The sequence below is a fragment of the Hyperolius riggenbachi genome, chromosome 6 (assembly GCF_040937935.1).
Source record: "Hyperolius riggenbachi isolate aHypRig1 chromosome 6, aHypRig1.pri, whole genome shotgun sequence".
In the NCBI taxonomy this organism is placed as follows: domain Eukaryota; kingdom Metazoa; phylum Chordata; class Amphibia; order Anura; family Hyperoliidae; genus Hyperolius; species Hyperolius riggenbachi.
This window is the reverse complement of record NC_090651.1, coordinates 104,188,245-104,208,152: the sequence shown is the minus strand read 5'-3', so window position 1 is coordinate 104,208,152 and position 19,908 is coordinate 104,188,245. Positions and strand designations below refer to the sequence as shown.

General features: G+C 45.9%; 1 protein-coding gene across 2 annotated transcripts in view; it reads right to left on the bottom strand.

Annotated features, from left to right (window-relative positions):
* Window positions 1-19,908, bottom strand: part of TLCD4 (TLC domain containing 4) — a 128,346-nt gene that overhangs the window by 26,340 nt on the left and 82,098 nt on the right. For both annotated transcript variants that reach the window (XM_068242589.1, XM_068242590.1), the window contains exons 4-5: window positions 19,130-19,188; window positions 14,716-14,810 (exon numbers count right to left, since the gene is read on the bottom strand). In XM_068242589.1, the coding sequence (XP_068098690.1) occupies window positions 14,716-14,810; window positions 19,130-19,188 (154 nt within the window). The remainder of the gene's footprint in view (window positions 1-14,715; window positions 14,811-19,129; window positions 19,189-19,908) is intronic.

Here is a 19,908-nt window from a genome sequence, read left to right as displayed (position 1 = left end):
ATCAATATGATCTCTTTGTCCTAAGAGGCTATACTACATACTCACAGCTCCGCCCACACACACAAACCTAAAAAGCAACAGGTGACTCCTACGCAGCAAATATGAACAGTCTTTATACCAGTACTCTTACATACTGGGAAATCCATATTCTCAAGCATGGTGACCGCTTAGCTTACACCATTAGTATTACACACAGACAAGTCAGTAACCCGCTTACTACTAGATGTTTGTGGAAGCTGAAACAAGGGTTAAAGAGTGAGTAATTGAACTGTTGATAATTTAGTACTGCATACAGAGAGTAAGAACATTAGTTGGATAGTCATGCACTCAGACCACCATCTAATATGATTTATCACACTTTCTGACAAGACAGAAAAAGAGTAGCATTTGTGGAAAGACTAGCAAACACAAGCATACCCACCTCACTGCTAATCACCGTGCACAGGCCAAACCCCAGGACTATGTGCTAATACCTGCACTTAGCTAAAATCAACTCGTCTATACATCATCTTACGCTTCATATAGAAAAGTGTATTCTCTGCCAGACTTTCAGCATATAAAGCAACCACGGGATGCCACGTGGTATTACTAAACGCTGCCATTCAGATGCATAAAGTTGCAACTGAAAGGAGCTCATGGCAGCTGGGAGGCTGAATTGCCCAACATACATGATGGATTTGCCGTCCATTGAAAAGGAGCCTAACTTACCAGGGGCATAACTATACCCCTCTGGGGCCCCCAACAAATAACAATGAGGCCCACTAGCAACATAGGCCTCGATTCATAAAAGTGCCTGCGAGCGGGGAAAGTCGAGCGGGGAAACACCGCTGTCGGTATTTCCGCCTTCAGGGTGGTAATTCATAAAAATTTAGCTAGTTGTGACAGGCGTGCGGAGATACTCCGCTGTAGGAAGGCGTTAGGCTGTTCTACGCATGCGGAAACAGGAGAAGCAGGCGGAATCCCTCCGTGCGGTGTTCTCTCTGCAGCTGCTTGGGAGGTCTGTCCCATTCACTGCAACGGATTCCGCACGCTTCTCGCCACATCAGAGGTAGCGGTAATACCCGTCCGCATACCGCTACCTCTAATCTTTATGAATTGACATTTGTTACTTTTGCTGTGATAATCACCGCGCAAGGCGGTGATTTATCACTCTGCTCGTGGATGTCGGCTTTTCATGCGGAAAAAGCCTTTATGAATACAGATTTGGCTGTGTGGTCGGTAAAGTGAGCCGTTTTCAGCATTTCCTCATGCGGAAATGCTTTATGAATCGAGGCCATAGCCAAGTAAATATACCAACCTGCTCTCATTGCATCCTGTTTCCTCTTCCCCTGGCAGACACTTGTTCTGCTCCATGTCCGATTCCATGCTACATGTCATAAAGCTAGTGGTTGCCAGGAGGAAGAGGAGACGTGAGGAGAATCGTTACATATATTACACAGCTCCACTCTGCAAGAGGGAAGGGGGGATCTGGGGGCCCCTATAGTCACCCCCATGATCCTCCTACCAGCTGAGAGAGAAAAAACAAGCTGCACTGCAATGGGAAGCACATTTGGCCAATGAAGATAGTATTCGGCCCACCACTCTGCTTCTACACTGCTTCTAGAAGTATTTTCCACTATAGTGATTCGATTTGCAAATCGCAATCGCATAATAAAATTAATGAAAAATTACAATCGCTTGTGTTTGTGATTGCTAGCCAAAAAGGGCCCCTAAGGGCTTACATTCACTTAGGGCCATTTTCCACTAGCAGCGATTGCGATGCTGAAACGCAAACCAATAGCGATTTTTGAATCGCTAGGGTTGCCACTTTAACCACTTGAGGACCCACCCTTTACCCCCCCTTAAGGACCAGCGCTAGTTTGATTGATCTGTGCTGGGTGGGCTCTGCAGCCCCCAGCACAGATCAGGGTGCAGGCAGGGAGATCAGATTGCCCCCCTTTTTTCCCCCCTATGGGGATGATGTGCTGGGGGGGTCTGATCTCTGCTGCCTGCGAGTGGCTGGCGGGGGGGGCACCTCAAAGCCCCCCTCCGCGGCGAAATGCTCCCCCTCCCTCTCCTACCTGGCCCCCTTTGGTAAGCCGGGCTGCACAGGACGCTATCCGTCCTGTGCAGCCAGTGACAGGCTGTCTCCTGTCACATGGCGGCGATCCCCGGCCGCTGATTGGCCGGGGATCGCCGATCTGCCTTACGGCGCTGCTGCGCAGCAGCGCCGTACAAATGTAAACAAAGCGGATTATTTCCGCTTGTGTTTACATCTAGCCTGCGAGCCGCCATCGGCGGCCCGCAGGCTATTCACGGAGCCCCCCGCCGTGATTTGACAGGAAGCAGCCGCTCGTACGAGCGGCTGCTTCCTGATTAATTAGGCTGCAGCTGGCGACGCAGTACTGCGTCGCTGGTCCTGCAGCTGCCACTTTGCCGACGCACGTTATGAGTGTGCGGTCGGCAAGTGGTTAACATAGGAATCGCAGTAGGTAATTTCCACCAACACGATTGGATTTTTATAAAAGCATGATCACGTTCAGGAGCGATTTTTACAGCGATTTTTCAATGCAATGCATTGCGTATACAAAATCGCGATCGTGTGTAAAAATTAGTGATAAAGTGCAATTGCGATTGCTAGTGGAGAAGGGCCCTTATGCATTGCTATTATTATTTAGTATTTACATAGCACAGACATCTTCCGCAGCACTCTACATAGTAAATAGTCTTGTCACTAACTATCACTCAGAGGAGCTCACAATCTAATCCCTACCATTAATTGTGTCTTTCATATTTTAGGGCCATTTTTATGTGAAAGCCAATTAAGTTAGCTGTATGTTTTCAGGATTTGGGAAGAAACCAGAGATCCCAGATGAAAACCACACAAATACAGTGAGAATATACAAATAGTGCCCTGGCTGGGATTTGAACTGGAGACCGAGAGCTGCAAGGTGAGAGTGCTAACCACTACGCCACCGTGCAGCTATGCAGATTTGATGTGCAACAATACATTATACATATACTACACTGAGAATTCCCACGTATGCTCGGTGCAAGTCCTAAATATGCACTTGTGCATGCATTGTGTCCCACAAAGCAAAGCTGTCCTATGCAGCATTACTTGCGCTGCATAGTGTACATAAAGCCTTAAAATAAGCAAACGTCTATTGTGAGAAAGTTGATCTTATTTATCATTATCTGGAAGTTTTTAAAACACAAGTCACTACAAGAACATTCTGTGTGGCCCCACCATAAATTATATCTCCACTACCTGTTCACACCTGTTTTCTATGTGGTTCATCTGGATTCTTGTGTTGTATGCACAGTATTTTGGCAGAGAACGTGGATGTTCCAAAGTTAAAGATCTACAGAATTTCTTACCGCTATCACACTATCTATGGAAATTTACATTTCAAAGGGACCCTGACCTGCAGCCTCTGTTTAGCTGTCTGATTAATAACTCAGATAATTGTCAATAACATGTACAGTACAGTACTCCTGATCTTCTATGTAAGGGCCATTTTGCCGAGGCTGCATTTCCACTGAGGTGTCACTTCTGCTTCCCAAACGGTCGTGGTCCCAATACTGATGTGAATTCCATCCACATGACTGTAGCCGTGCTCACCAGATCTAGTTTCAGCTCCTGAACTCCCCCCACTTCTTCCCGCTAACATCCAAACTACTAACTACAGGACCTTGTATACTTGACATTCCAAGCTTTAATCATCAAGTCTTCTCTTAAGGTGCCCATAGACTTAAAGATTTTGGGCAGAATCGACAAAGAGACAAATTTATCTCTAATCAAATCTGATTACCGTCCGATTTCAGCATTAAATCTACAGGGAATGGCCTGACCCTGCTGCCCCCCCTGTATAAATGTGGCCCCGTGTGCATTTATACGTTACCTGTCCTGTGGCAGTCTCCGCGCGGTGTCCCGTAACCTCCCGGCGGCTATCCGTACATGCTACTGGCGTATGCGCTGATGTCAGATGCTATGTGCCAGTAGCGCATACTGAATACCGCCTAGAGGTTACGTGACAACTCGCGGAGGCTGCAATAGGACAGGTAACGTATAATTGCACACAGGGGGCACATTTATACATTGCGGCGGGGGTTTTGGGGTTTTGTCGCTCGCTTGGAAATCGCCACCGTACCGCCGCCCACCCGACTAAGCAGCTTCGGCCCGACATCTTGCAGCATGCGCGATAAACAAAGCGACTGATTTCTGTCCCAAAATTGGTTGCTTTGTCGGTCGGGCATCCAATTCGATTATAATAATCGAATTGGATGATCGATCGGCCGCCAAGGCGCCTGATGTATGAGCACCTTTAGCCTTATTTTGCACTAGCGTGCTTTGTCATCAGGGAGACGTCGCTGGATCCATCTCCCTGCATCGCAAGGTGAGTACATAGCTTTACAGAGCTAAAAGCCCCTTTGTGGATACTTGCCTCAAGGCTTCCCCCAACCTCCTAATCCTCAGGGATCCAGCGCTGGCAGCCCCTGAAAAATCAGCAGGCAAGCCTGTGGGCTGTGGCACGGTAGAGCCTGCAATACTTACCTTCCCGGGTCCAGCGCAGGCGCAGTAGCGGCTTTCCGATAGGCTCCGGGGAATTAGCCAAGCCCAATCAGGTCCACTCTACTATGCAGCAAGCCTATAGCAACTGGTCTCAGCATATCTCATCTGCAAGCCTAATCTGGGTCACTGACTCAAACTGACCAAAGGCGAAGGATCAGCATAACAGCTGGGCAAGTGGTTTTTTTGTTGTTGTTGTTTTTAATTTAAATGAACAGATCAGGCAGCTTCCATGTCCTTGTCACTGTGGCAGGCAACATTTTATTATTCTAATGGCTCCTCCCCCTCAACTAGCAATATAAAACAAGGAACGAAAATACAAGCAAAGCAAGCTGGTAAATCCATTTATTTTGATGTTAATAGCAGTGGTCACGAGTCTCTTTTCTGCACAGGCCACCTCTCAGAATTCAACCATCCTGAGCTGCCTTGCAATAGAGGAGGTGTGGCCAAAATATTGCTCACTAATTTAGATGATCATGAAGATTAATTTTCTGAAACCAATTTTGTTGTAAATGGCTCAGAGCTTTGAACTGAGCCAATCAAAATTTAGCATCTATCTTCTGCAATTGATTGGCTGGATTCGAGGCTGCATGCAGCAAAACATGAAAATTACCAACTCATTGAACATTTCCACTCCCTACTTCTCCCATTTAGGATGTGGGAGGGGGCGTGGCTGAGTGGTCTTAACTTTCACCCATTGGAGTTAATGGTGAGGTTGATTCCAAATATGTGTGTGTGTGTGGGGGGGGGGAACAGAGAGCTCTGTTGGTGGGCAAAAAAAAGGGGGGGGGGAATCACTTGTGTGCCGAGTTGTGCGCCCTGCAGCGAGGCCTTAAAGCTCCAGTGGCCTAATTAGGAAAAAATAGCCTGGTCACTAGGGGGATTTAAGCCCAGGGTCCACAAGTGGTTAAACAAAACAAAAACTAGAATTTAAGTTTAGCTAGTCTAGTAAGAGTTGTCAGGGAGTCATTAGATTAATAAAAAAAATTGCAGTGGTAAACCTGAAAGACTTGTTCTATAATAATACATTTATTTATCACTAAACTTCACAGTGATAGACAGCAATGGCTATAAAAACACACAAGGACAGATACAGAACAATCACACATGAGATGCTTTAAATAAGCCCAATTGTGCCAACCATGCATACCAGATTATTAATAGGAATTTTAATTTATCCTCCATATTAAAAAAGACCATAGGACAATAAAGTATGGTAATTCACAAAATTATAATTAAAGTGAACCAAGCACCATTTTTAGCACCCAGGGCATCTTAATAGCACATTAAAAATGCATGCCAGTAGTGGCACATTATTAAAAATAACTTAAATTTGACCTCTTGTTTTTACATTTAAAAGTTTGGCAGAGGCTTTTTACACTACTTCAGAGACCTGCCCAACCGCAGAAATTTCAGGCAGATAAGGAGTGATGTAATTATTTTATTGTACACATTTTCAGAGAGAAAACTGAAGCTTTCATCAGCAGAACATAGGGACATAGGACACTGTGCTTCAAAGAGTTCAGAGAAGTCATAGATGCTATCTTCACACCTTTTCCCCGGATAAATACTGGGCAGCTAGAAGGAGAGAGAGGGGCATGGCAACTCGTGTAGCTATTAGAAACCAGGGCTGTGGAGTCGGAGTTGGATCAATTTTGTGCACCCGGAGTCGGAGTTGGAGTTGTGGTTTCATAAACTGAGGACTCGGAGTCAGATGATTTTTGTACAAAATCTACAGCCCTGTTAAGTATTAGACTAAGAAGTCGGAGTCGAGGAGTCAGAGGCATTTTGGGTACCCGAAGTCGAAGTTGGGGTCGTGGTTTCATAAACTGAGGAGTTGGAAGATTTTTGTACCGACTCCACAGCCCTGTTAGAAACCAGGAAAAAAGTCGTGTTTGGTTGCCTTTAACTTTGTGTAAAAGGGAATTAGACTATATAGAAAGAAATTACAGTTTCAGTCACCTAGCCATTGGCAACAGATCCATAAAGATGGCCATACTCATGATACAATGTCAGTAGCAGTTCATTGGGATGATTTACCATTGAAAAGATCTTGCCTGGAACATTACAAAATGACTGGCAACTGAGGCAGTGGCAGTGGCACCAAAACAAGAGGCAGATTCTTGGCAAAGGCTGCTTCAGTATCAGCCAAAATACCAAGGAACCTCAGAAACTCACAGATGGTTGTGTAAAAGAAATTCTATGGAGCCATCTGTGTTTTGGTAGACATCCATCCTTTGTTGACAAGACCCCTAGACTTGGTCAATGAGATGCTGATAATTCTGGCTTGCATACAAATGTAATGCCAACTGTAAGCAACTTATAATTGCGGCAGCATTGTAAGGAAGTGCATTTGACAATCTACATTATGCAGGCAAGTTGGGATTATTAGCATCTTGTTGACCATCCTTAAAGTGTACCAGAGCTGTGGGAAAATGAATATTTGACACTCACCCGCAGCTTCCTCCAGCAGCATAAACACTTGTGAGTTCCACGCCGTCCTCCCGCGGTCTGCCGTTCAGCCGCGATCAGCCTCGGTAATAGGCTCAGTCGGGTCTAGTCTGGGTCTTCTGCGCATGCGCGGGAGGACGGTGTGGGACTCACAAATGTTTATGCTGCTGGAGGAAGCTGCAGGTGAGTGTCAGATCTTTTTCCCATAGCTCTGGTTTACTTTAAATGCCACAGATCATTTGAAGTAAAAATTCATCCACAGAATAAATGAATGCGTCAATTTGGCTACATGATTGTCTATGGCTGCCTTAATTGCTGCACAAGCAGTATCTCTAGTAACTGTTGTCCTCATACCCACTAGACTCATCCTATTTACTAAATGAAAGATGCAATTATGCACCTGCACACCACAATCCAGCCGCCATCCAAAGCCTGCGCATGTGCACACCACAACCACGCCACCTCCCAAAGCCTGCGCATGTGCACATCAAAGCCTGCACGTGCACACCCCAACCATGCCACCTCCCAAAGCCTGCGCATGTGCACACAAAAGCCTGCATGCACACACCACAACCACGCCACCTCCCAAAGCCTGCGCAGGTGCACACCAAAGCCTGCACGTGCACACCACATCCACGCCACCTCCCAAAGCCTGCGCATGTGCATACCAAAGCCTGCGCATGTGCACACCACAACCACGCCACCTCCTAAAGCCTGCGCATGTGCACACCAAAGCCTGCATGCGTACACCACAACCACGCCACCTCCCAAAGCCTGCGCATGTGCACACCAAAACCTGCACGCGCATACCACAACATCGCCACCTCCCAAAGCCTGCACATGTGCACACCAAAGCCTGCATGCCCACACCACAACCACGGCACCTCCCAAAGCCTGCACATGTGCACACCAAAGCCTGCATGCGCACACCACAACCACGCCACCTCCCAATGCTTGCGCATGTGCACACCAAAGCCTGCATGCACACATCACAACCACGCCACCTCCCAAAGCTTGCACACGCACACCACAACCACCGCAAACCACACTGACTAAGCCACCGCCCACAATGTGATCACCACATGAGGTGCAAACTTCAGTAAGTGGTGATGTGCAAAGCTTGCAAGCCACTTCTGCTCAGAAAACCAGAAAGACAGTGGCAGCAGCTACTCCACTCCACAGTACCAGCAGTCAGTGTTCTCTACTCCACAGTGCCAGCAGATTTGCGATTCTTTTGAGAATAGGGAGTTTACCGATGGAGGCTATAATGAGCCTAGAGTGATGTCTAGCTGGTAGTGGCTGAATAGAGTACTGGTTAAGGGCTCTGCCTTTGACATGGGAGACCAGGGTTCGAATCCTGGCTACGGTCAGTACCTATTCAGTAAGGAGTTCAAGGCAAGACTCCCTAACACTGCAGGGTGGCCTCCTGAGCGCGTCCCAGTGGCTGCAGCTCTTGAGCGCTTTGAGTCCGACAGGAGAAAAGCGCTATATAAATGTTCGGATTGTTGTTGTTGATTGTTATCTCAGCCAGAGAGGGTAATAGAAAAACATGGGACAATTAATTGGATTCTTGGTTCTACCAGTTTAGGACATATCCCTATGATAAGCAGTGTCAGTCTTTGGGAGCAAGCAGCTTTGCTCCTTCAAGAAGACCCTACTGACTGTTACGAATTGTGAAATATAATAGAATTCCAAATACACATCACTCAAGCAGTTCTCTTCCGCGTACAGGTCACCAGATAAAGTGTGCCTCTGGCCTATCTGTCCTCTGGGAACAGCAATAAAGCCTACAGAGTTCCTAGGGACTTGAGTGCAGCTCAAAGAAGGACTGATCTGCCAGAGGCATACTTCCCTCATGGTGTCTTATACAAAAAAAAAAAAAAAAAAAGGAGGTTGCGAAGAGCAATGTGGGCACTTTGAGAGTGAACGTTCCTCTTTTTCATGGTGGTCAGCACTGAGACCTCCCTCCCCACTATAACAGACACTGAAGATGGATTATTTTTTTTACATTTACCAGCACAGTCTCTACGTAGAGATCTTTTAAGGACAAAGTTCAGGAGAATTTTTTTTCTTTTTTTTATATATGCATTTATCACAACTTTATTTAAAAAAGTGTAACACAACAAAACAAAACAAAAGCCTGCAAGGTTCCCTAAAACACTGGCCTAAGAGATAATGGAAGATGCAATGACCTTCCAAAACAGCACAAGTAAAACTAATGCTGGGCATACACGGCTCGACGCAGGCTTATCAATCGAGCCGCTGCATTTTTTATGCAACTGAGCACAGTGAACCTAGCCTGAAACTATGAAAAAAAAAAAAAAAAAAAAAACAACAACAGATACTTACCTAAGGAGAGGGAAGGCTCTGGGTCCTATAGAGCAGGGGTCCCCAACCACCGGGCTGCGGCCCACTGCCGGTCCGTTGGCAGTTTTCCACCGGGCCGTGGGTCTGGCCTCTCACCCCTCCCCCTGCTCCTGTTACCTTATAAGCGGGCGGCCGCTTCCTTTCTTATAGTCCCCCGAGCGCCGCTCTCCTCTTATCAGCATCTCCTATTACAGCAGCGCGTCTTGCGGCTGCTGTAAGGAGGGAAGGAAGCAGGGCAGCGGCTTCCTGTAGCAGCAACCGCAAGACGTGCTGCTGTATTAGGAGATGCTGATAAGAGGAGAGCGGCGCCTGGGGGACTATAAGAACGGATGCGGCCGCCCGCTCATAAGGTAACAGGAGCGGCGGCCGCCGAAGGGGGGAGTTTCACTACCTACCTACCCATACTAGGGTGCTATACTGGGCACTATACTAGCTATACTGGGCACTATACTAGCCATACTGGGGCACTGTACTAGCCATACTGGGCACTATACTAGCCATACTGGGCACTATACTAGCCATACTGGGCACTATACTAGCCATACTGGGCACTATACTAGCCATACTGGGCACTATACTAGCCATACTGGGCACTATACTAGCCATACTGGGGCACTATACTAGCTATACTGGGTCACTATACTAGCCATACTGGGCACTATACTAGCCATACTGGGCACTATACTAGCCATACTGGGCACTATACTAGCCATACTGGGGCACTATACTAGCTATACTGGGTCACTATACTAGCTATACTGGGCACTTTACTAGCTATACTGGGGACTTTACTAGGAATAATGGGCACTATACTAGGAATAATGGGCACTATACTAGCCATACTAGGGCACTATACTAGCCATACTAGGGCACTATACTAGCCATACTGGGCACTATACTAGCTATACTGGGCACTATACTAGCTATACTGGGCACTATACTAGCTATACTGGGGCAGTACCTGCCCATACTGGGACTATACTAGCTATACTCTATACTAGCTATACAAGGGCACTATACTAGCTATACTGGGGTAACTATACTAGACATACTGGGGCAACTAAACTCCCTATACTGGGGCAACTATGCTAGCTATGCTGCCGCACCCCAACCCCCCTCCCCCCGTAACCCGCTGCGCACAACACTGTCCACTAGGTTGCGCACAACTAATGCCCCCCCCCCCCCGGAGAAAAATGTTGTCAGAAAGTGGTCCCCGGGCTGAAAAAGGTTGGGGAGCCCTGCTATAGAGCCTTCCCGCTCCTCCCTCAGTCACCGTCCAGCGCTGGCTCCCTCGTAGCAGTGTTAGACCAATTTGGTCAAATACTGCTCTGGTCTCCCGCCGCTGTGGACTTCGGAAGTCTTCAGGGCCCGAGTGCTCGCCAAGAAGGGGCACTCCATACTGTCCATGCGTGTGCAATATGGAGCTGTCTTTGGAAGGACTTGGCTCCCGAACACTTCCAAATTCCCCCGGCGGCGGGGAATATCCAAAAACAAACACAATCCTTGTGCTTCCACTGCAGAAATCAGTCACTTCCACAAATTCTTTCAATCCTCTAGGGTATATGAACGGCACCACTCCAGATTAGGGATATGGAAGACTCTAAACAAGTAAGGAGTGCTCCATAGTGCATTACCGTAAAATACAGCTTTGTTCACATCAGAGGAGGGGCTTATCCACTTAACACCCAGGCGGCAGGTACATACGCGTTGTGGCCAGCAGCACAGTCTCCGATGACACAGGAGCTTGTCTCGCGAGGGGATGGGCGGGGCCTACTCCCGGCATGCTTGTGACATCATTACGCGTTTCGGCGCTGACGAAGGCGCAGTTTGCCAAAAGGCGTAATGACTTCACAAGCATGCCGGGAGTAGGCCCCACCCACCCCCTTGTGAGACGAGCTCCTGTGTCATCGGAGACAGCGAGTGTGTACCTGCCGCCTGGGTGTTAAGCGGATAAGCCCCTCCGCTGATAAGCTATTGTATCGCTCCCATATTGAGAGTATGAATTTTTCTTGTGAATAAAGCTGTATTTTATGGTAATACACTATGGAGCGCACCTTACTTGTTTAGATTCTTAACGGAGGGGATCGGGAGAGGAGCAGGAAGGCTCTATAGGACCCAGAGCCTTCCCTCTCCTTAAAGTGAATGAGAACCGCATTTAAAAAAAATGAGACAGATACTTACCCAAGGAGAGGGAAGGCTCTGGGTCCTATAGAGCCTTACCGCTCCTCTCCTGGTCCCCTCGTTCCAGTGCTGGCTCGCCCGGTAGCAGTATTTGACTAAATTAGTCAAATACTGCTTTACCCGGCCGAAGGAGGCTACAGAAGTCTTCAGGGAGCCCGAGTGCTCCTGAAGAAGGACAGCCCTGTACTGCGCCTGCGCAAGCACGCTCTCTTGCACGCTCACGCCTCTGCAGTATGGACCCGCACGTCTTCGGGAGGACACGGCTCCCGAAGACTTCCAAATACCCTTTCGGTGGGGGATTGAAATGGGGGGGGGGAGCCAGCACAGGATAGAGGGCACCGAGAGAGGAGAAGGAAGGCTCTATACGAACCAGAGCCTTCCCTCTCCTTAGGTAAGTATTTGCTTCATTTTTTTTAAAATGCGGTTCCCATTCACTTTACGTTTCTGGCTGTTTTGTTTTTTTATTTAGTTAGAATAGCGCGACCAGTTACAACATAGCACTGTGAACAGGTCCATAGAATTGTATGGGTATTGAGTTGACATGCAGAATTATTCTGTAACGCAACTGGGCACTGTGAACTAGCCCTTAAGGAGGCTGTTACAAAACTGATTTGTGAAGTTATCTTGCTGTTTGACTCGATTTGTATTTAAACGTATTAAAACAGAAAAAAAATGCACCATATCTGCACAACCATTGTCTTGTCCAATGCAAAACAACATTCCGACTCTTCCCCTTGTTAACTGTGTTTCTGTATAACAGGCTTGACTGAGTTAGGCTGGGTCCACACTAGACCCGGTTGCAGGACGGACACTGCAGTCCGGATCAGGGGAAGTACCCACCGTACTGCAAACTGATGAAAGTGCATCAGTTTTGCATCAGTTTTGTATCAGTTTCCGTTCAGGTTTTAAAACGTCTCTATCATTAGGAAGGAGTGGGAGGATTTTTTGGGCCAATCATAAAGCTCAGGCTATCCGTTTTCACATCCGTTTTTTGCCTGTGGAGCTGGAGATGCGTTTTCTCATTACTTTCACTACCCCTGCGTGTATCCGTGGTCCTGATCCGTTGCGTGAAAATGCAGCAGATCCGGACCTTCCGTTCAGGTTTTGAAAACGGATCCCTGCAAACGCAGACGGATCCGTTTTTTACTTGGGTGAGGCTGGCTGCTATTTTAAACATTAGTATCCGGGACTCCGTTTTTCATCAGGTTTGAAAAACGCAGCCACGGATACGTTTCCGGACCTAGTGTGGACCCAGCCTTAGTGTATGAATTACTATGAATGATTATGGATGGTCTGTGGCTGGGGAGATAAGACAACATACAGAATGGCTATGGCACTACAACAAGAACATGGGTGGGGCAGGTTACTGTGCAGTGGTGACTGCTTGAGAAAATTATACATTAAAACTTTGTAGACAAAAAAAAATATATATATACATAACCATTTTTCATACATTATGAATGTGTTTCAGCACTTTCACTCAATACAGTTAGTGCCTACATACTAATAGCCTGAGTACATGCAAGCCTATCACTAGTCACAGCTGCTACTACTACCACTACTAGAGCATGCATAGGACACTCCACTATTGTCACAGACAAAACATGCACGGATTCCAACACACAACCTCATGCAGACAGAAAGGTGTTAGTACAGGTCACACAAAACAGAAGAAGAGAATTCAGCATTCCATGCAAACATTCTCAGAGCCATTACTGCCAGACAGGCTGAGCAAGCATATGTCACAGTGTTCTGGGTACTGCCTGGCAGTAACTACTCAGCCACGTTCTCACAAGGCTGGCCATGGATGAACTTTTAAAGGCTGTTTAACTGGATGAGTTAACAGGGCAGAGTGCTTCCGAGGAGAGCCCCTTATTTATCTATATAGAGTACCAAGATTACTGGCAAAACTGCTGCAGTGGATTTTCCCAAAGTGTTCCTGAGCCCCTGTGGGCGCACCCATCTGCAATACAACCATGGCCTGATAGGTGGCTGCTGAGCTGGGACAGGCAACAATGGTGGGGATGGCTACAGAGCTCTGAAAAACATTGGCCAGCCGAGGGGGTGGGTTTACGGGTGAGAGGGTAAGTTGCTAACACTGGCAACTGTCCAGCCTTTTTTATCACTAAGGCTGAGGTTTACATTAGGGCCTCTTTCAACTTTATTAAATTAACAACCTTGGTCCTCTTTAATAATGGGGAAAGGACTTAGAAAATGTTGTATAATTTCTGTATGTACTCCTATTAGTGAAATGTCCCCTGACTAGCTGCCCCTAAGACGTCTATGGAGCTTTGTAGCTTTAATATCAAAACAAGCAGCCGTAGAGACAGGAAATGAGGAGCAGCAATAAAAGTAAAAAACATTATTGGTGGTTCTAATTCTTCTTTCCATTAAAAAAATGGTTTGCTTACGTCTTTGTCATTCTTGTAGGGATTCACCCACTTCCTGTCTACACAGGAAGTGATGGAAATTCTCACAGACAAAGAACAGCAATAAATATATCTTAGTGCAAACGTAGAGCAGCCATTATAAAGTGACTGTTTTGGCCATTAATGGCAGATACCTTTACATTCAGCTATCACACCATCAAATCAGCAGTAAATTAGATTGATGTATGTGAGGGCTAGGAACTGACACATGTGACTATTCACTACAGGAGGAGGCAGAGCTCTGAAAAAGATATTTCATAGTTTTCTGATTTATTTATTTTTTTTAATGGAAAAATCTGTACTTTAGCACATAATCAAACTAAACAGAAAAATGACAAAACCATCCATTTCAGACCATGGTTTGCTCTATATAAGGTCAACAATTGAAGCCCTCATCTATTCCTTTGTAGCAGCCCCTCCCCCACACAGTGCATATTAGAGGCAGCGGTCAATCACTATGTCCGTGTAACCCATTTCCTCGCGCTGAAGCACTGATTATTGACTTTCTACTAGTTGGGGACAGCTGAGAGTACAAGTGAAACAACCAGTTAATAAAATCTGGCTTTGCTAAGTCTCCTAATCTGCTGTTAATCTAATTGGGATTTCAGGTATTACTTGGTATTAAGACATGCTGATCTTACATGACAGATCATTGTGCCCGGGAAGTTCATTCATAGCCAGCCTCGCCAACTTGTCTGCTTGTACTACTGCAGTATAAGTTCATATGGCACTCACCAGTACATAGTAGTAAGCATACAGAGCTGCCACATGATGCGTCACAAAATATTTATCACCAATTGCCTTCCAGTAGTATACAATAAGTAACAAGTCTGCAAGAGAAGGAAACACAGCCACTTACACAGGATACAAGGCAAAACAACAAGAGTTAGAGGACTCTGTGAAGAAACATGGGGTCAATCGTTGAGGAGGAACATTTGGCATTTATGAACAAACATGTCATCCTACAACAGCGACAGTAAAATTCTTCAGACTCTCTCTCTAAGGAGCTTTCCGACTCAGGCCTCTTGCACACTACATTCCGATTTCTTATACGATCCAATTTTTGATTCCAATTAATAAAAGTACTGCATGTTGCTACGTTTTTAAATCGGAATCAAAAAATCAGATCGTATGAAAAAATTGCATGTAGTGTGCAAGAGGCCTCAAGCTGTTTGAATGAGCCAAAGAAAACTTGAGAAACCGAATACTTGACAAACCGCTCCAAAAATAGTAGATAAACCTGTGACTTTTTTCAATGAAAAAAAAAAAACTTACGTACGGGAAGATTTGGTGAAAAGGACACTGATTTTATAAGTTTTTGGACTTGCTGTAAGTTGCAGGAATTTTGGGATGGTGTCCATGATACATTATCCTGTTTGTTTGACAATCAGATTCCATATACTGCCAAAGCACTACTGCTGGGTGTCTTTGAGGATATTCCATTGCTGGATAAAAAGGTACTTTTAGCCCTACTACTGTTGATGTATGAAAGGCATGCTATTGCTTTGCAGTGGGAAAAGGTTGTTCCACCTACAGTGACAGATTAAAAAAAAAGGGTAAATTCAGATCTTCCCACCTACAAGTGTATATATGAAACCAGTGGTTCGCCTAAGAAAGTCTACAAATTGTGGAAATATTGGCTATCATTGTGCAAGATTGAAATGGGGGGGGGGGGGGGAGAGATGCGGTCTAAAGGCAGCTGGAGGACGGGGACTGCTATAATGTTGCTGTTGTGTGTGTATAATTGTAAAATCAAAATAGTTTTAGTTTTTTTTAATGTTACGTACAGTAGATACTTGCCTAGGAAGAGGAAAGCCTCTGGATCCTCCAGAGGTGCCCCACATCCTTCTCTAGACTCCTCCTGGACCCCCTAGAACTTTGCGGCTGCGTTCCTGTACATGAACTAGCACTGCACCTGCGCAGTAGCACAGACACAGTCTGATATACACAGAAAAAGCTAAACCCGATCGGGTCCGTACTACTGTGCAGGTGCGAGCCATCAACAAAGGCTTGATGATGGTGTTTTGGAAGTCCCAGTGCTGGAATGGCCCAGTGGAGGAGGACAGGGGTCAGTCTATTGAGGTCCATTTGTGACACTTTTTTTCACTGCAGGTACACTTTTGCCTTCCTGGCGGTAAGCCCGAGCTAAGCTCGGACTATGCCGCGCAGGAGGCTATCTCAGCCCCTAGTGGGGCGATTTGCACCATTCAAAGTGCTGTGCGCGCAGCTAGCACTTTGCTAGCCGCGCGCACAGCTTGATCGCCGCCGCTCTGCGGCGATCGCCCGCACGCAGCGGCGGAAGAGGGCCCCCGCCAGAGCCCTGCGCTGCCCGGACCAATGAGTTCCAGGCAGCGCTATGGGCTAGATCGGAGGCGTCTGACGTCCATGACGTCATTCCGATCGTCGCCATGGTGACAGTAGAAGCCAAACAGGGGAACGCATTATATACGCGTTCCCCTGTTTGCTATTGATGCCGTCGACGATCGCACTAGAGGGACACATGCGCCCTCTAGTGGTGTTTCACGTAGCTACCACTCTGGTGGTTACAAATGGATTTCTGCCTATTTGGCATAAAAAATTAACCGCCAGGAGGGTTAAAGTACACCTGAAGTGAGAGGGAGGCTGCCATATTTATTTCCTTTAACCTCCCTGGCGGTAAGCCTGACACAGTGTCGGGCTAGCCGCTGGAGAGGATCGCATGGCCCCCTGAGGATTTTTTTAAAATAAAATTTGTTTTAAATGTTTAAGCTAGCACTTCGCTAGCTAAATATTCCCCCCAAATGCCTCCACTCTTCCCCCGATCACCACAATTATACGTATCTCCCAGGGATCCCGCAATGGCGCAGCCTCCCAATCAGCTCCAGGCTTCGCTATGGGGAGGATCAGGACTGCGCATGAAGTCATGTCCGAACATTGCCATAGCGACGACTGAAGCTAAACAGTGACGCTGCGGCTCTCGTGGGATCGCGGACGGATAAATATTACCAGTAGAGATCGGGGGGATCAGAGGGGTGCCGGAGGACTTGGGGGGCATATTTAGCTAGCGAAGTGCTAGCTTAAACATTTAAATCAAATGCTATTTAAAAAAATCCTCCCGCGGACACAGCATCTGAAACTGCGTACCGCCAGGGAGGTTAAACAATATCAGTTCTTGGCAGTCCTGCTTAGTAAAATTGAGCATCTTAAATAATGCATTACATTCTACTATAGGTCACTACAGTGCCTCTTTAGGGGACAATGCACAGAGGTATGTGGATCCAGCATGAGCACACCTCTGTGCTTACCTTAAAGAGAGTCTGAAGCGAGTTAAAAATGCGCTTTTTAGCTTATAATCATCATGGGCATGCTTGCCCCAGCTAAAACGCCCCTATCCCTCGGCTGAACGGGGGGTCTTTACCCCCCAAATCCCCTCCGTGCTCGCCGGGGATCGCTTCCTGTTCAGGCAGGGCTAATGGCCGCAGCCCTGCCTCTCAGCGCGTCTATCAGCCCTGATCGCCGCCTCTCCCCGCCCCTCTCAGTCTTCCTTCACTGAGAGGGGCAGGGAGAGGCGGAGATCTGCCGCTGAGAGACGCGCTTGGAGGCAGGGCTGCAGCCGTTAGCCCTGCCTCCATGAGCAGCAAAATCTACGACCAAGTTGGTTGTGAATTTTGCAGGGGGGATTTGGGGGGTAAAGACCCCTCGTTCAGCTGCAGAATAGCGGCATTTTAGTGGGGGCAAACATGCCCATGATGATTATAAGCTAAAAAGCGAGTTTTTAACTCGCTTCAGAGTCTCTTTAAGCCTCATCTACACGGTACAATTTTGCATCAGATAGACGGATCTATTAGATAGATCTAATAAGAAATTGCATTGTGTAGAATAGATGTCCAAATTGTTTCAGATCAATTTTGCGATAGATTTTGGGTACTTATCAAAGCAAAATCTATTTCAAAATCTAACGCAATCCGATTGGACCGGTTGGAAATTATCTAATAGATCCGATATGATGATATGATGGAAAATTGTACCATGTAAATGAGGCTTTAGGTAGCTTTGCCTCAGGTCAGGCAAACTTTAAAGAACAACTGTTAGCCATCATATGCCCCCCCCCCCACAAAAAATACATATGTAAGTAGAAATAAATAAATGCTTGCTCTACTTGCATATCAGATGTAATGCACTGTCCATGTTTTGGTTTCTTTTCATTTAATTTTCAATTTATATTATTTTCCTGGCAGTAAAAAGTTTTTATTGCACTAGAAGTGCGCTCCTGTTCCTTTTGTATTTTTAAAGTTTGGATTTGCCTGGTTAGCGACCTCTTGACTATTGTAACAGCCTGCACTAGAAAATTAATTTTGTATTTAATGCCTAACAGTTACTCTTTAAGGACAAATCTGTTTTCATTGGAGCTGTTAATCAAGATACTTGTTTATGAACTTATCTATCAGACTCATCAAATTAACAACAGCTTGAGGAACATTAAAATGGTTTCACAAAACAAGTGATAGCTTGTGAAAGTCTAATAACCTTTTTTTAAAAGCTATAAGCGATCTACGGCAGCGCTATACTGGGCTCTGTTGGTGGGCAGAAAAGTGAAGGGGGAATCACTTGTGTGCTGAGTTGTACGGCCCTGCAGCTAGCCCTTAAAGGGAACCTAAACAGAGGGTTATGAATGTTTCCTTTTAAACAATACCAGTTGCCTGGCAGTCCTGCTGATCTCTGACTGCAATAGTGGCTGAATCCGACACCTGAAACAAGCATGCAGCGAATCCAGTCTGACTTCAGTCAGAGCACCTGATCTGCATGCTTGTTGAGTGGCTGTGGCTAAAAGTATTAGAGACACAGGATCAGCAGGAGAGTCAGGCAACTGGTATTATTTCAAAAGGAAAAATCCATATCCTTTTCAGTTTAGGTTACCTTTAAAGCTGCAGTGGCCTCAATTGTAAAAAAAATAGCCTGGTCACTAGGGGGGTTTAAGACCGTGGTCCTCAAGTGGTTAAGGAGCTGAGTTTTACAGTGTTTAGATTTAAAGTTACATTTTATCCCATTTCCTCACAAGGTTGGTCAGCATTGTAGTGCATCTATCAGTGCAATGCTCAGTCTGGACAAACATGGCTGAGGTTTAGCAATCTTGGTACAGAAAAGCGACGGTGATCAATCATGCAGTTACCTGAGATGAGGTAGCCTGACGTTATTGCAACATTCAGCTTGACCATAAAAGGATCTCCCCTGAAAAACAACAAGACATAACAACATAAAAAATCCTTTTTTCTCAAAAACTGTAACTTCCTGCACTAGATATTTAGAAAGCCCTTCCCATTGCAAACAGTTTTGATCTATAAATCCCCTTACGTCAAGATGACTAAAATATCAGCTGCACAGATGTAATGGATATGATGGTTAAAGTTATACCGGCTCCTGCAAGATGACACTGCTATAAATACTGCTCTCATATATTTTCTGTCTTTTTGATTGGTGCTAAAAATAGACTATCTTCGAAGAGTAATAGATGAAAAAAATCCCCTCACACAAGCAGAGAAACAGATTGCCATGAAAGCTCATGTTGAACCAAAACTCCTAGGAGTGTGTAAGAGGCTAAAAAGGACCGAAATGCCCTCATTAAAATGTTAGGCAAAACAGAAATATGCTTTCAGAAGGTATTTGCAATTATTCAGATTGGAGTGAGAATATGATTTCTCCCTAATGCATCACTGTTGAATATGCAAATTGTCCCTTTGTTGCCCCTGAAAGTCGAAACACACCTCCAGAACCTCTGGAATACAATGATGTGATGATATGTTTGTTAATTGTACAGAGCTACAATAATAATCCAACATGCATACAGACGGTTTCATCCTCATATTTCCATTTTGCACAACATTTTAATAAGAGGGCTTTTTGGTCCTTTTTCTCCACCACAAAGGGATGATTAACATATTCAGTATTGAT